Source organism: Benincasa hispida, chromosome 10 (assembly GCF_009727055.1).
Source record: "Benincasa hispida cultivar B227 chromosome 10, ASM972705v1, whole genome shotgun sequence".
Classification (NCBI taxonomy): domain Eukaryota; kingdom Viridiplantae; phylum Streptophyta; class Magnoliopsida; order Cucurbitales; family Cucurbitaceae; genus Benincasa; species Benincasa hispida.
Window position 1 is genome coordinate 44,386,191 of NC_052358.1, and position 15,919 is coordinate 44,402,109.

General features: G+C 35.8%; 3 protein-coding genes across 5 annotated transcripts; 1 reads left to right on the plus strand and 2 right to left on the minus strand.

Moving 5' to 3' along the window:
• Nucleotides 1-4,490: 4,490 nt before the first annotated feature.
• On the plus strand, nucleotides 4,491-6,222 carry LOC120087744 (NAC domain-containing protein 2-like). The gene is made up of 3 exons (XM_039044633.1): nucleotides 4,491-4,806; nucleotides 4,887-5,164; nucleotides 5,268-6,222. Exons 1-3 carry the CDS (start codon nucleotides 4,644-4,646, stop codon nucleotides 5,721-5,723), a joined length of 897 nt encoding a protein of 298 aa, XP_038900561.1. The 5' UTR covers nucleotides 4,491-4,643; the 3' UTR covers nucleotides 5,724-6,222.
• LOC120087743 (aspartic proteinase Asp1) lies at nucleotides 6,201-9,939 on the minus strand. Of its 3 annotated transcripts, none has more exons than XM_039044632.1 (8): nucleotides 9,290-9,939; nucleotides 8,617-8,703; nucleotides 8,082-8,305; nucleotides 7,379-7,606; nucleotides 7,150-7,288; nucleotides 6,835-7,035; nucleotides 6,657-6,729; nucleotides 6,201-6,506 (listed from the first exon to the last, which is right to left on the minus strand). In XM_039044632.1, the coding sequence occupies exons 1-8, from the start codon at nucleotides 9,389-9,391 to the stop codon at nucleotides 6,397-6,399; spliced, it is 1,164 nt and encodes a 387-aa protein (XP_038900560.1). In that variant the 5' UTR covers nucleotides 9,392-9,939; the 3' UTR covers nucleotides 6,201-6,396. The 3 variants fall into 3 exon arrangements, with proteins under 3 accessions (XP_038900560.1, XP_038900559.1, XP_038900558.1); XM_039044631.1 differs by having other exon boundaries at nucleotides 8,617-8,734; XM_039044630.1 differs by having other exon boundaries at nucleotides 6,657-7,035; nucleotides 8,617-8,734.
• Nucleotides 9,940-10,116: 177 nt separating this feature from the next.
• On the minus strand, nucleotides 10,117-14,702 carry LOC120087745 (transport protein particle 20 kDa subunit). Its single transcript, XM_039044634.1, has 5 exons — nucleotides 14,479-14,702; nucleotides 14,234-14,319; nucleotides 14,039-14,100; nucleotides 13,432-13,517; nucleotides 10,117-10,411 (listed from the first exon to the last, which is right to left on the minus strand). The coding sequence occupies exons 1-5, from the start codon at nucleotides 14,557-14,559 to the stop codon at nucleotides 10,319-10,321; spliced, it is 408 nt and encodes a 135-aa protein (XP_038900562.1). The 5' UTR covers nucleotides 14,560-14,702; the 3' UTR covers nucleotides 10,117-10,318.
• Between the last annotated feature and the right edge of the window lie 1,217 nt (nucleotides 14,703-15,919).

Genomic DNA, 15,919 nt, shown 5'->3' on the forward strand with positions numbered 1-15,919 from the left:
AAAAGACATTAACTTAATATGAAATTCATATAGATAATTACCTTGCGTTCATTCGTTACAAAACTCATAAATCTTGGATATTATAAAATCTAACATCTTTGAACGCAGGATTTGAATGAAATAAAGTTAAAGAAATCGATCAAGAAAACAAAAGCTACACCCATGAACACATAGAAAGTGATCAGATCAATACCCAATCTTGCACGCAGAGGACTACGCGTTAAGCAAACAACGTGAAAAAAAATTACAGAATGTGTGGGCGGTGGATGTCAAATCAAAACACAAGTTGGTAGTTGATTTAAGACATTTGCGGCAGAACCAATGAATCTATGACGCGAGTAATTAGCATAGCAGGGCATGGAATTAAATGCAAAGATGTTAACAAATAATTAGAAAGAGACAAGAAAACTGCCCTTTTGACACCTATAAATAGCCCTTTAGAAAATGACTATCCCAATCCGCCAGAAAAGATAAGTAATAGTCTTCTCATCGAAAGGTTGATCAAAGCTCTGCTCAAATTCTATCTCAATCCACCATTGCCACTGAGCTTTCAAACTTTTCTTTGAAGAATTCAGAGTGAAAATTTAGTCTTCTTCCTTGAAAAAATGAGAGAGAGAACTCTACTACCACCATTATAACCACCATTGAAACAGTCACCAAACAAGTTAAAGAAAGGAGAGATTGCGATCAACGGCTTGACACTTTCATTCTTTGTTCTTTACCATATTTTTCTTTACATTTACGTTTGTATTAGGCAATTGAGATTGAAAAACTCATACTGTTAATATGAATATGATGTCTTTAACATTTCATCCATTCATGTCTTCTCTACCTTTGATCATGAGCAACTAAATCTTTCATGGGTTGAGGAAGCTAACTAACATTTTTTCTAAGTATTGCATAAGCCAAAGTTCATCTTGTTTGATATAAATATATTACATTGCTTGAAGCCAATTGAGAGATTGATTTACGTAGGCATACTCAATTACTTAAGAGAGTAAGTGAGTGTGATCTCATTAAACAAGGAAAGAAGTAGTTTTAGAGATAAAGTTAACATTTTATCAATATATTAAATCATTGCATGTGTCCTAGAGATAGGATATTGTGGCTTAAAAGCATCGAGAGATGAGTTCTCTATTTTTATGAGTTAGTGACATGAACGCATGATCTATGCATTACTTAGGAAAATGTTAGTAAACCTTTCTCAAACTTTGTGTTATCAACTGATATTTCCTTCACTTTCCTTATGCTTCATTGTATTCGTAATCACCACCATGTTTGTCACTTCATTTCCATGCCTCATACCATTCGGTGCATCATCATCCACTATCACTCACACAACCACCACCATCCACTTCCAACACACGTGTAATTAGTAATTTAGTTATATATACGAAACATTATCAACACATTAAAAAAAAAAACTCATCACGATAAGATCAAGTATCAATTTCAACGCATCTTAGTCAATAGTCCCTTTGTTTGACCCTAGACTCACAAGATTCTGTTTAGGCTTACACTTGAGTCTGAATAGATAAAACATTATGCATAAGGTTCATTATTCATTCCATTTAGAGATTAAGGCACCGCATAAGGCTATAAATTCATTCATTAGACAGAAGGGCAACACATACATTTGTACTTTAAAAAAATTGAGTTGTATTTTATCATAAGATAAATAGATGCATTTTCTTGAAACATAAGTTCCCAATTTTGGATGTAAAGTTGGTAAAAAATTTTGTACACATCAAAATATCGTAAACCAACCAACTTACATGCATATTAAAACCTAGCCTATAATAGTTGACATAAAGATGCCATAAAAAGTCTTAAAACACTTGATGACCTCTTTATTTTTATTTTTAATATTTTTTTTAATATTTTTTTTTTTACATATTTCACTCCTACGTTCTACTAATGTAAAATTATATTGTAATTTTGTTGTTCATATGAAATAATAGTATTTTATCTGCTTCAATTAAATTGTTACATGCTTAAAATTATTGTAAAAATATAAATGAAGTTTTTAAGTTGACATCTCAATTAAGTGTTAAAAATATGAATAGTTAAATAAAAAGTTAAGCAAACAAAAATAAACAGTAGAAAACCAAACTTCTTATAAATAAAATGTACAAGATACCTTTGATTTTATAACTCAACTTTACTCCCAAATACATATTTTCTAATTATGGCTATACAACTCTACATTGCAAACATAGACTTTTTCTAACTTCACAAACCAACTTTTATTTTATAACTCAACTTAGTGCCATTAAAAACCCCTAAGTGAGAGTTTGAATAATATTATTCTTTTACCGATGTTCTACCTAAGGTTTAAAATATCGATGTCGATGTCGATGAAAATATCAAAATCTCAATTTCAAGAAAATATCAATTAAATATAGTAGAAATCAATGGATATTTCAAAAAAAAAAAAAAAAAAAAAGGAGAAAATTCAAAATAATATTTAAATTAGTAAGCAAATATTTACGATTTATATTATATTCACCTAATAACATTTTGTTGTTTTTTTTACGTTTCATGATCTTTTTAAGAAATAAACAATATAATAAAAAATGTCTTATGTAGATAGATAGTGAATCTATGATGAAAATATCGTAATTTATTATATTATTTTATAGAAGTAACCAAAAAATAATATATTAAGTAATGTTAAGACGAGAGGAAAAGAGTTAATATTAGAAAGAAATTATGGCAGTGTTAATTATGACAACATGATTATTATTTAGGTTAATAGAAAGTGATAAAAGTATATATTAAATAATTTGAAAGGGAAATTTTAAATAAACTGATGAGAGGTGTGCGTAAATTATGTGTTAGGGGTGGCACGTGCAGAAATTAGAAGGTCAGGGTCAGGGTCAGGATGAGGGTCGGTCAGAGTCAGAGACCAAAAAAATGCAAGTTATTCCAAGCAAGCCCGGAAACAGAAGAGATGAGAACGGTGGATTTTTGGATAGGATCGTTGGGCGGGACCCACCAGCTGACCATCTTGTCGACCGTCAACCCCCCTTTATGACCACCCACCCAGAACCCCCCCTTTTCCTTAGCCGACATTCAAGCACCCCACCTCTCTTTTTGACGCAAGCAGTGACACCCTCACCCTTTCTTCTCATAATCATTGAGCCACATAAGTTTACCAATTCCTAATCAAAATTGATGTATAATCGTAATAAGATTTTGTTAATTTATCAATTATATTTGAACTTAACGTTAATGATAAAAGATAAATATGGCATATTTATAATTTTATAGTATTACAACAACAATATTTGTATTAGTAACGTTAAAAGTAGTCAGTCAGATTAAACACTTTTTGTTCAATCAAATTGTGTTCTAATTATAGATTTAGAAACAGACTCTATAGAGATATCTAATTTTCCACGAAGACGGGTCCCACGAGGATTTCCCGATTAGGTAGGGAATGGGGTAGGGAGTGGGGAAAAATATTCCCAATGAGCTAAACGGGAACAAGGACAGGGACGGAGAATACATTTCCCATCCCCGCCCCCGGCCCGATTAGTTTTTATATATTTATTTAGTATAGTTATATAATATCATGTTATCATTATTATTATATAAATATTACATTTAAATTTCAAATTTGATTATTTATTGGAAAAGATAATGAATATTTTAAATTTAGATTATTTATATGAATAATTTGATTTATATTTATTTCTTTCTACTCAAAAAAATTAATTAACTTTTTTAGGTCAAAATTTGAGTAATTTATCCTTAAATTCAAATTGTCATTCAAATCTAACTATAATAAACAATTTAATGATAAAATTAATTATTTAATTAAATTTTGCTCACAGTAGTGATTTAAATTAATTAATTTTTTACAAAAAAAAAAGTAATGGGGAAAAATTTCTCACGGGGAACCTATCCCCGTGAATTCTCCGTGGAAAATCCTCGCCCCGATCCCCGTGACAAATTTCATGAGAATGGAGAATGAAATAGGGATCGGGGACGGGATGGAGAATGGCATCCCCGACTCCGTCCCATCCCGAGGACATCTCTAACTCTACCATTCATTACAACTATGAAACACAAATAGATAACAACAAATATAATCTATTAGAATTCAGATTACGTATCATCTATGGTCAACGTGACCCAGATCCAACCAAATTTCCATACCAACTTTTTCTTCATCACCTTTTTTTAACAAAAAATTATCACAAATTAGTGGACTGCATCTGAATAAATGTAGCAAAGTTAGCACCAAGTATTTTTCTTTAATCCATATTTTAATTATTATCAGTATTATTAGTATTAATTTTTCTTTCTAGTATGGGGGGTCCCATCCCAGGGCGTTCGATTAATAATGAATATTTTTAATTATAATTATGATATGAGATGGTCTAAGTTCTAGAAGATGGAGAAGCGTGGAATGGATACTGCCTCCCCCCCATAACCCCCCACGTGTTTCCCTCCTTCTATGTATATATATATCTCTCTCTCTCGATTCTTCGGCTCACAAAATTCCCAATTCCCAGCCGCCGCTGATCGGAGATCAGATAAGATCAGAGATTCACCACCACCGCAAATCAACTGTGAGAGAGAGAGAGAGGCTTCAGGCCAAGTGTGAAAGCAGCAGGCAGCCTAATCGCTAGCAAATGACCGTAGCTGGGCTCGAGTTACCTCCAGGCTTCAGATTTCACCCCACTGATGAAGAGCTAGTCCTTCATTACCTTTGCAGAAAGTGCGCTTCTCAGCCCATCGCCGTCCCCATTATCAAGGAGATTGATCTTTACAAATACGACCCCTGGCACCTCCCTGGTATCTATTTTACTTTCTCTTCTCTTTTCTCTCCATTATTGTTTTCATTTCTCATTTCCCCTTCTTTTTCCTTTTTCCAGAATTGGCCGTCTGTGGTGAAAAGGAGTGGTATTTCTTCTCCCCCAGGGACCGTAAGTACCCCAACGGCTCCCGCCCCAACCGGGCCGCAGGAACCGGCTACTGGAAGGCCACCGGCGCCGATAAGCCCATCGGCCGCCCCAAAACTCTTGGTATCAAGAAGGCACTTGTCTTCTACGCCGGAAAGGCCCCAAGGGGCGTCAAGACCAATTGGATTATGCATGAGTATCGCCTTGCCAACGTCGACAGATCCGCTGCCAACAAAACCAACAACTTGAGAGTAAGTAACAACAACTACCTATCTTCAATTCATTCGGATCCATTTATCAATCAATTTCAATTGGATTATGCTGATTGGGTTACGTTGCTTAATCATTTTGCAGTTGGACGACTGGGTGCTATGTCGCATCTACAACAAAAAGGGATGCATAGAGAAACATTACCAATCCACCGACGACAAGGCAGCCGAATTCCCTGATTTCGAGGATGAGAAACCCGATATCACCACCACCAATAACAACATGGTACAACTCCCAATCCACAACCACTTGCAAATGGAAACATCCGACTCCGTTCCCAGAATGCACACCGACTCCTCCAGTGGCTCGGATCCAGTGACGTCGCCGGAGCTCACCTGGGATAAGGAGGTCCAAAGTCAACCCAAATGGGGAGGAGGAGGAGGAGAAAGAACAGCGGCGGCTGATTTCGACTTCTTTGAGTTCAATTACATGGATTCTTTCTCCATGCCAGAGGATCCATTTGGAAGCCAGGTTCAATTCCAGATGGACCATCTTTCGCCATTGCAGGACATGTTTTCGTATCTACAGAGGCAGATTTAGCCACCATCACCGCCGCCGCATGGATTTAGGGGATGCATTCAACCCCGTTACCAGGCTTCCTCACTCTACCCATATATAAACATAATATTCATATTTTTACGCAACGGTTAGCAAATTCTTTGATAAGCCGAAACCAATATGCTCAGAAAGTATTTGTTTGTGAGGGTTTCTCCTCTTCCTTTGTTGTAATGAAGAATGTAGTTGATTAGAAGAGAATTGAGCTCTGCTCCTTCCAAAGTTGATGATCTTCAATTCATCCTCCTCAACCCAAAACCAAGAGGAGCGATGGTAGTGTGTAGTTAGCAACACAACATTACAATTGCCAACCCATGTCTACACCACGACCCACCCACTGTCATTTAAGCATTGTATATTCCCAAGGCTGCCTGCGATCAACCAAACCAAATAACGCTGCCCCAGTCATGGATGTGAATCTAACTCATCTCATCTTTGTAATTTCAAAAGCAGAGTTAATTAAAAAAAAAATTGTCAGTTCTAATTCTATTTCTTCATTTGGTACATCAAACTGTATTTCATCATGTTACAATACAACAGTTGTTCGGTTGCTTGCTTTATGCATATGTTAGTTACATGTTCAATGGCGTTGTTACAAGTTTCTTCTACTCTATTGCCATATGCAAGGACTTCCTCTCAAACTAAACTACTTTCTGATTTACATGCTACCAACTCGAGACTTGGGAACCCGATCACAGTTAGCAGTAGCCCATCCAATTGCTTGCTTCTCGTTGTTGTATACTACCATTTTATCTTGCATTGATATATCTGTCAACAAAAGCATACAGAAGATGGAGCTCTTTTTTTTTTTTTTTTTTTTCCTCTAATAAAAGAATAATTTTGCATGGTTTCGAAGGCATTGATATTTGCAATTGCGAGAAAATAATAATATGCAACGCATGCAATCAAATAACGTACCACCAATTATATTCGAGTTTTCAAGCCCGACGTCGGTGCCGTTCAGAATTCCTAAGCAAGCATTTCCCATGGACTGCCATTCCGAAATTAACTTATAAGTGAAATCATTCAAGTTCAAAATCCAAAGAAAAAAATGTTCAGTGAATAGCAGATGGAATTGAAGGCATGGAGCTTTTACCGATATTATCAGATAACCTTCCATTGGTATTTCAAACACTGCTTTGCTTCTTCCACCGCTGGAAAAGCTCAAGGCCAATGGCTTGAAATATTTTCTCACATCACGTAAACTTTTGAATGGCTTCCGCCCTCTCCAGCAGAGCGGAAGCGTATCGTCATCCATGGCTTCTCTTAGTGGTTTTCCAGCTAGTTCTCTATTCAACTACAAGAACAGTGCCAACATGAATTGAAGAATGTGTTAACCATCAGTTTTCAAGAGCCGGGAACATCAAATTTCCCCAGACACAGTCAATAGTTCTTTTTACAGATGATTTACCAAAGATGTTAGAACTTGATAAGCTTGAGCATTGAAGTATGTGTAAGAGCTCCCACTGTCAAAAACTACAAACAGGTTTCTGAGTCCAGTACTTCTTCCATTGAAGATTAGTTCTCCAAACCCAGGGGAGTAGTGCTTCCTGATACAATCACATGAGGCAGGTTTTATAAAAACAGAAGCTAACATGAATCATGATAAGATATATACATGATCAAGGCAGGTTGCTTACGGGTAATCCCGTGACATGGGCGTCCAAACTATGCGATAGGGATCGTAAATGCCATCCCCAAAGAAAAGATATCCTCCTCCTTTGCTGCTGAAACAGTGACCAACGACATTACGGACAATGCCTTGATTATGCAGTTGTGAGACCATGCTTACTGCTCCCCTTCCAAGGCCAAGTACTCCATCCATAGGGTGATAAGATGACGATCCAGGATCTTGATCATAACCACATCTGAGTGATCAAATGGAACTAAACTCAGTACTACAGATACAAATAGCTATACCGACTTTACATGCATGCTATTTAACCACACAAGCTGACAACTACGGTTCGTAAGGACTAGGAGTTCATGAATTTTTCGTACAAGATGATCTTTATTGATGACAATGAAAAATACAAATCCGAATCATAATGTCCGTAACAAAATCAAGTGCCTGTTGCCATCTTAATTCAAGTGTCTTCTTGAAGTAACCCGTCAGCATGAATGCACACGTTTGTTATTCAACATAACTCTACCTTTCCATTCATCTATTCATTACCTTGCAATATCCGGAAAGTGCAAAACATAAGAGATATTACAGCATGATATGATGTTTCTTTCTCAAAACTTTCATGTGCAATTGTAACTGGAAGTAGAAAGACTGATTTAAAGAGCCGACAGTACACTGAATTAAGATGAATTAATGAAGATAGCCGAGCAGTTTACCCGAGGGCCAGACGGGGTCTAATTGGATCTCCATTGGTTAAATTGAGAGGAAATACATCCCTGACAAGGACTCCAAGAGACGAACCGCCATCTGCATACTCAACCTCGTAGTCACATTGATCTGGGTTCTCACATCTGTGGTCCATCGATGAGTGCAAGGACATACACAAAGGGTCCTTACACGGCACAAGATCATTGCTTGGTTGATAGAGCGGATGAAGTGTCTGGAAAGGAAACAAGGTCATCATCAGTTTGAAGCAATCAACCTTAACTCTCAACTCCAAAAGAAATGTAATGATTTTTAAAGGTAGTGAAAGACAGCGAAAAAAGCACTAAGCACATCAAGAAGAAATATAGGGGGAACTTGGAACAAAATAAACCATTCAAAAATGAAATTTTGGATTACTTATGATCAAAATTAACTTAACTGAAGCCAAAGCTGTGTTTTAGTAGCTGTGTTTTAGTAACTATCTTCTATCATTTGAGTCATCATATTTACAAGAATCCTCCAAATTGGCATAAGATAAGAATTTACCTCAGTGCATTGTTGACATGGAGCGTCACATTGAAGCCAAGTGAGATCACTACCGGTGTCTGGATCTAGGAAGTAAGGCTTTGGAGGCTGGCCTACATAAAGAGTAACGTTATAGAACCTGAAAAGAGACAAGGATTATATGACCTCAAAACATATTGATGAAAATCAGTACTTGGGATCTGACGGTAAAGAAGTTACCCTCAAACAAGAACAAAGAAATATATTTTTTATTTTCTAACTGTTTGTAACTAATTAAAAACATTCATAAAATAGGTTTGAAGATTTTAAAAGTACTTAAATTGGGGATGTGTTCTTTTGCTACAAGGTTACAAACCTATCTGAAAAGCACTCATAAATACACTCCTCCAAAGCTATTGCACAGGAATAACATAAGACGGGAGAAAAGCAAACATGAGCTGAGAACAGAGTCTCGTAATCATCTTTTCCCCAATTTAACACGAGAGAAAAGATACAATAAGGTTAAGAATGGGAAAGGCCTAATGAGATTATTACAATACATCAATATGAAAAGTATATTAGGAGTGATCACTCATCACATTCACATTGAACTTCCTCTTCATCACTTCGTACTCTATATAACAGTAGAGTAAAATCTTAAAGGGAAAACAAAAGCTGAACCATCGTCGTATCTTTGAGCATAGGTATGGCTTACCCATTTGGATAGACGTTCCCTTGAAGAGGCATCACAATGGAGGATGAAGCAAACGAAGAAGATGCTATCGGAACCGACAGAATTGGCCTCCTTCTCTCCCATGGCTTATCCTTAAAGAACGAAGAAGCTGAACACGGAGCCAAACAACTCATGGAGGCCACCATCAGAACCAGTATCATCAATACCCGTTTCTCCATGATTTGACAACTGAGGCTTATAAAATCAGTTTTGTTGTCTTTCAACCCTTGCTCCGTCTTCTGGGTATTTTGGGAATGGGACCAATAAAATACAAAATCCAAGTGTACGGGCAAAATGGCTGTGATTAATTTGTTATTCAAGGTGGAGATTTGGAGTTTAAGAGGCCTTAGTTTTGTTTGGGGACCTGGGATTCACATCACCCAATCACCTTTCTTTTCCAAGGGTCTACTACAGAACCTTTTACCACAATTTTGGTTTTCTCATAAGTTATTCCCTTTCCCTCCAATGTTCTGGTGTATTTGTTATTCTTTTCCTCCACAGAGGTGGAGACTTCAGAAGAGGTATTCTTATTCTTTTCCTCACGCCTTGGATGACGCCTTGGATGAAAGATGGCAATTTGCTGAAGAGATCTTTTAGATTCCTTTGCGCCATACAGACACTAATCATTCATTACAAGTAAAGGTAATTGAAAGAACCATCAGCCAAAAAAAGTTAAAAAGGAATGGGCTGTCTCTTGAGCTTTTCAAAAATGCATATTTTGCATAACTTTAATATCAAATGCCTTCTAGAAAATGGAAACAAATAATGATAAAAGATTAGTAAAAGGGTGCGGAGAATGTATTACTGTGTGTAAGTGCAGTTCCAACTCGTAACCAAGCCATACCAAAGTCAATAATACACATTGAGAGATATTTAACTACCAAATTGATTGATGTAAAGATTACAAATAGCAAAGATTAAAATGTTATGCAATTAAAGAAAATTTGAAGCAGCTATAAACTTTGAAGCCTATTGTGACAAAGCACATTTGGTCTGCGATGAAGGTGATCACTAGAGATACTTCCTTGCGAGTGCACGGACTTTTGTATCGAAATGCGAAGAAGTGATGCGTGATCCGGGCAAGTAGAGGGGATTGAGTATAGTCTGCAAATTCACAAAGCCAATTTCAGTATGTGCATTATCAAGCTGATAATTGTCACCAAATGGAAACCTATGGCAGAAAAAAAAATATGTGGAAGACAACAAGGTTCATGCCACAGCCATTCGTTGAAAACATGGGGGAACACAAAAGACCAAAGCCCACCAACTAACAAATGGTTACCCAGCGTTTCTGTCTTGAATTAATTAACTTAGGATTCTGCCGATAGATGAGAATCAAGTAAGTTTGGTTCAAAGCTGAAAAATCACATCCAAGGAAATACTTTGCTATGAAAAGGTATATACAGCGGAAATTGGCAGGAATCAAGAGCTTAGGCCCTTTGTCGTTGCCTATCAATGAGATGGACAATATCATGAAAATGTACAATTAGTCCTCAAAATTATATATTACTGCTGTAAAAATCTTTGCAAAAACAATGTTGCATCTTCCATGTAGTTTCAAAAATTTGAGAGTAGATTGAAGGTGATCAAACCAAAGTACCAAATCTTTTATTTACCTACGGTCATGGTAAACATGAAAATTGAAATTTAAGGTCTTGAAATCCTAGCTTGATGGAACTTACATAACTTGATAGGAATACTAACTGAGATGGTGTAGTAAAAGCCAAAAGAGTACAATAATCAACGAAGGAGAGTAGTCATGGAAGTTTTCATATGGGGAAAATCAATCTAGAATCATCAGGACGGTTTAGTTTCAATTGCAGAATAGCCAACTAAAGGCATAGGCATAGCCTTCATTGATTGGGAAATTTTGCCAATAGAACGTAAGTAGTGCTGGGGATGGGAGGCCCTCAGGAACCTACTATTATGATAGCAGTTACAAATAAGCAGAACAACAATTACACTCTCCACTTGACAGCACTTTTCTTCTATTCAAACAGAAACTCTTATTGGCTAATGAAGAAAGAAGTCTACAATAGAGAAATAAAATAATCATTAAAATCAGGAGAAGATGACAGACAAGTTAACATGAAATATTTATCACTTATTCTAGGTCATTTTGTCTATCTGGTGCAATCAAGTCAAAGCATAACGCTTAAGGACAGTTCAGAGGGAATTAAATCTTGGTATGTCCCAAACATAGTTTTCTACAAATAGTTCATTCAGCAACTAAATTACAATGATTAAATCTTATTAAAAAATAAAAACCCACTAGATAACTGTTAAAAATATTTTGTAACTCTACCACATTATTTCAAGTCATTCTATCAATTTTATTTCCAAAAACCAAATAATTTTCCTAGAAGAAATAGGTCACAATCCAGTGCTACAGAAACAATAATAACACGTAGGAGGGATCTAGAGGAGCCTTAAAATCTGAGCATACTGACATGACAAAATAACAAGGGATCTCAAAAAGATAAACCATCCCCACCACCCCAGCTCATGCTTCATACAAACTCACGATAACAACCTGATCTCATAACAAAACAACCAGTTACGCATTTTGATGAATATTTACAATCAAGACTTAAGGGATGCAGTTTTTTATTATTATTATTATTATTTTGTTCAGCAATTGGGGGTGAGAGATCAAACCATCGATCTTTGAGATGGTAACTAATGTCTTTTATGATTTTATCTATGATATTGGTGTGAGACAATTTATTTAATTAACTGTACCATTTCAAAGGTCAAAGTGTTAGTGGGTAAAAATATACATCTCCATTGAGTAAACCTTTTTTTTTTTCCTTTTTTAAGATGATGCAAGCACCTCCATTGAGAAAAAATTTTAAAAATACAAGGGCATACAACTTTTCTCACAAAAAGGAGGATGAGGAAGAACTCTCCAATCATAACACTAATGTCCCTTAGACAGGCAACCACAACCAAATTTCTAGAAGAACAAATTCTAGACAGAATGCGCAATCTCACATCTCCAAAGGATGTGATCCACGTCTTACTCCGCCTTCCGACATAATACAAAAAAGGGTTCCCTAATGACGGCATCCTCTTCCTCCTCGAGAGCCTATCCAAGGTGTTCACACATCCATGTAGAAGCTGCCAAGTAAAGAATCTCTCCTTCTAAGGAATCTTAATCCTCTAAAGGGTTGAAAAAACATACCCATGGGAAGGAGAAGGATCCAACAGACAATGGAAAAAAGGAATTACAGGAGAATTCCTCCAGAGGATCGAGATTCCAGACACAGATCCTTTCTCCCATGCCTAAAGTTAAACTCCCCCAACAACGACAACAAAGACATGACATTTGTCACCTCCCTATCAGTCAAAGAGTGATTAAACCCGAAGGAAAATGGAAACTGAGCTCCCCGACCAAATAAAAACATTCAACACAAAATGATTTTTAAAGAAGGATAAATGATAAAGATGGGGAAATGGAAGCAAAGAGGTCAATCCCCAACCACAAATCATCTCAGAAAGACTTTTCCCACCACTCCCCTACCACACAAGGGACAAAATGGGAGAAAGAGGGGAGCTCGTTAGAAATAACCTTTCATGAGTTCTAGTTGGTGCCTTTAACCCCACCCGACAACCACTCAAAGGGACAAGGACCATACTTGCTAGCAATATCCTTGTGCCAAAGGGCACTAGAATCAAGAGCAAAATGTCAAAGCCATTTAGCTAATAGGGTTTTGTTATGAGTCCTTAAGTTACCGATTTTTAGTTGTCCCGATTTTCACCGATCTCCCATCTAACCCGGTGCAATCCACTACCTTCTTCCACGTCTTCCAAAAGGAAGTTACACATAAGTTTTTCAACGTCCTTGCCAATTGCCAACCTTACTAGGGTTCAAACAAAGGAAAAAAGTAAATGGGAATGCCATAAAACTGACCGAATCAAAGTATGTCTCCCAGCTTTGGAAAAGTAACCTAATCAACTAAGATGCTTCGATCGACCTAAATAATATAACATAGTAAATCAAGCACCACACTCCCCAACCCCACATGTTGTTAAACTGGAAAGAAAAGGAAAACAAGCACCACACCGCACCTTCAAAATTTGGCAATAACAGAAATAATACAAAAGAAACATTTCCAACTTACCTTTATGTAAAGCTCATGAACCTCTTGAAAAAAGCTTTTGATTCCATCATCATTGCGAGAGTCGTGAAGTAACATCAATCGCGTATGTAGTGAATAGTCAAAGGAAAATCAGAATATTGGTAAAAAAAAGGGAACAAAAGGAACTATGAACCGAAATTAATCTCTCAAATGTATATAGAATGCCAGAATCATAGTAAAACACGTGTCCCGTACAATGACAAGATTTTATTGCAGATTCTAGGTCCGTTTGGATTGACTTGAGAAAAAAGTGTTTTTCAAAAAACTCATTTTTATTTAAACACTTTTGATAAAACCCGATTGAAATACACCTCAAAAGCTATTTTAAGTGGTTGTCATACACTCCAATTTCTTCCAAAATGACTTATTTTTTTAAATTAAACACTTAAAAATATATTCCTAACATACCCTCTATCAGTCAATATACTTTAGAAATGTAATCAGGGGGTGGGGTGGTATAGATGCAAAAGATTCAAAGATAAAGACTTTTATTAATTTAGAGTTGAGTTTTACGAGTGAGTGAATTAATGAAATTTGACTCATTTTCCAGCACAGTGTGCTTGACAAACCCCTCGACATTAAAGGATATGACCGGCGGTTACATATACAGACACGACCAAATCATTGAACCTATCGACTGCTTTCAAGAACCTGCATAAAACCCAACAAGAAAAGGGATCTAAGGCGAAATTCAAAGGAAAAACCAAAAAAAAAAAAAAAAAAAAGAAGAGAAAGGAGGTGCCTCGATGATCTAATTAAAGAACTAAAAGGAATACGAACTCACATAGCACTAGTAGTCCATGCCAGGTCTTGAACGATGTCAAGGGACGCATGTAATATAAACTGATGCAGCTGAGCGGAATCCTCTCTCTTTCATGTCAAGCCAAAAAGATGAGCGACTAATGACAGTCAAAACTAAAGTAATTAAAGAATCAAAACGAGATCACCTTTTATTGGCGATCTTGTGAAGGAAATATTCGGCCTAAACATGAAAAAAAAAAAAAAGGAAATTAAAGAAGAAGAAATTACTTTAACAGCAGATCCGACTTCAGCTTCATAAATAGGGATATTGTTCCTACTGACAATGATGAAACAAGCTGTGGTCGCCATTCTGAGCAGCAATTGGGGAGGTTTCCGGTGGAGTGAGATGACAGAGAGTTAAGGGGAGCGGGCGGGAGGGATGGGCTGGGATGCGAGAGGAACCCGAGATGGGCTGGGCTTGGCTATCCTTCTAACATTTGGGTGTGTGTTCGGCTATGGGTTCGGAATTAGGGGGCATTGCCCAATTGGGTGTTTAAAAGAAATCGTACTACCCAATTGAAAAAGGAGAAATTGTAGAGAATGGCCAAACTGGAAACCTAATATTGAAAAATAGCCAAATTGGAAACCTCATATTGAAAAATAGCCAAAAGAAAAAATTATTGAAAAATAGTGCATCTAAACACCAATCTTCCTAAATCCCTCATGTATCCAAATCCTAAAATTTTTTATGAAGTCTTTCCTATTATGAAAAATCTTTCCAAATTTTCCTGTTATATAAAGATTTGAATTGCTATCCTTTCAAAAATATATATATTTATTTATTTTTTATTTTATTTTATTTTATTTTTGAAATTATATCTAAATTTATTAGTCTTTTATCTTTTATATTCTTAAATCGTAATTATCTATTTTTTTTTTTTAATCTTTTAGATTTTCTTTCCAAATTTTAAGTCTAAATCTACATTTTTATTTTAGCACCATTTCATTGCAAAACTATAAGAGGAACTAAAAGTATCCATTTTTTCCCAAAAATTTCTCCCAAATTATTTCTCAAATGACTCGAAGATTTTGATAGTATTTTGGAATTTAATAATTCATCATCTCGATTGAAATTCTAGGGAGAATTCTATATTCCACAAAATTAAAGTTTGAAATCAGTCTTAATTATAACTTTCGATTATATTCATGCAAGTAAGTGATCCATTTCATCTTGGAAAATCTTCTTTTGCATATTCGTTCTAAAATGCAACTTTGAACCTTTGGTATAAGGTATTTGCATAGCTCAATCTAATCAAGAGTTTAAATTTTAGATTTTAGTACTTGGTAAATACTTTAGTGGCTCAGAGAGACGAATACTTTAGTTGTATTTAGTATGTGTATGACTGTAAATGAATATTTTAGTTATTACGAGGTATTTATATGGTTTAGTATTACGAAGAAACAAGTTATTTCGATTTCAATGATCTTAGTTGTTATAAGGTATTTTGTGTTACTAAGATTTAATTAGTAGGTTTTGTCTATTGGGTTGTATGTCCTAAAACTCATAGTTCGTAAAATTAAATATATTCTATTTGCAATAAAGAAGTTATTGAGATTTATTCAATAAAACTGTTATTGAATATGTAAATTACACTTGTAAAAACTAAATCCAATAAACTAATAACCATGCTATTACATGAGTACTTGGACTTTATGTGGAAACATAAGA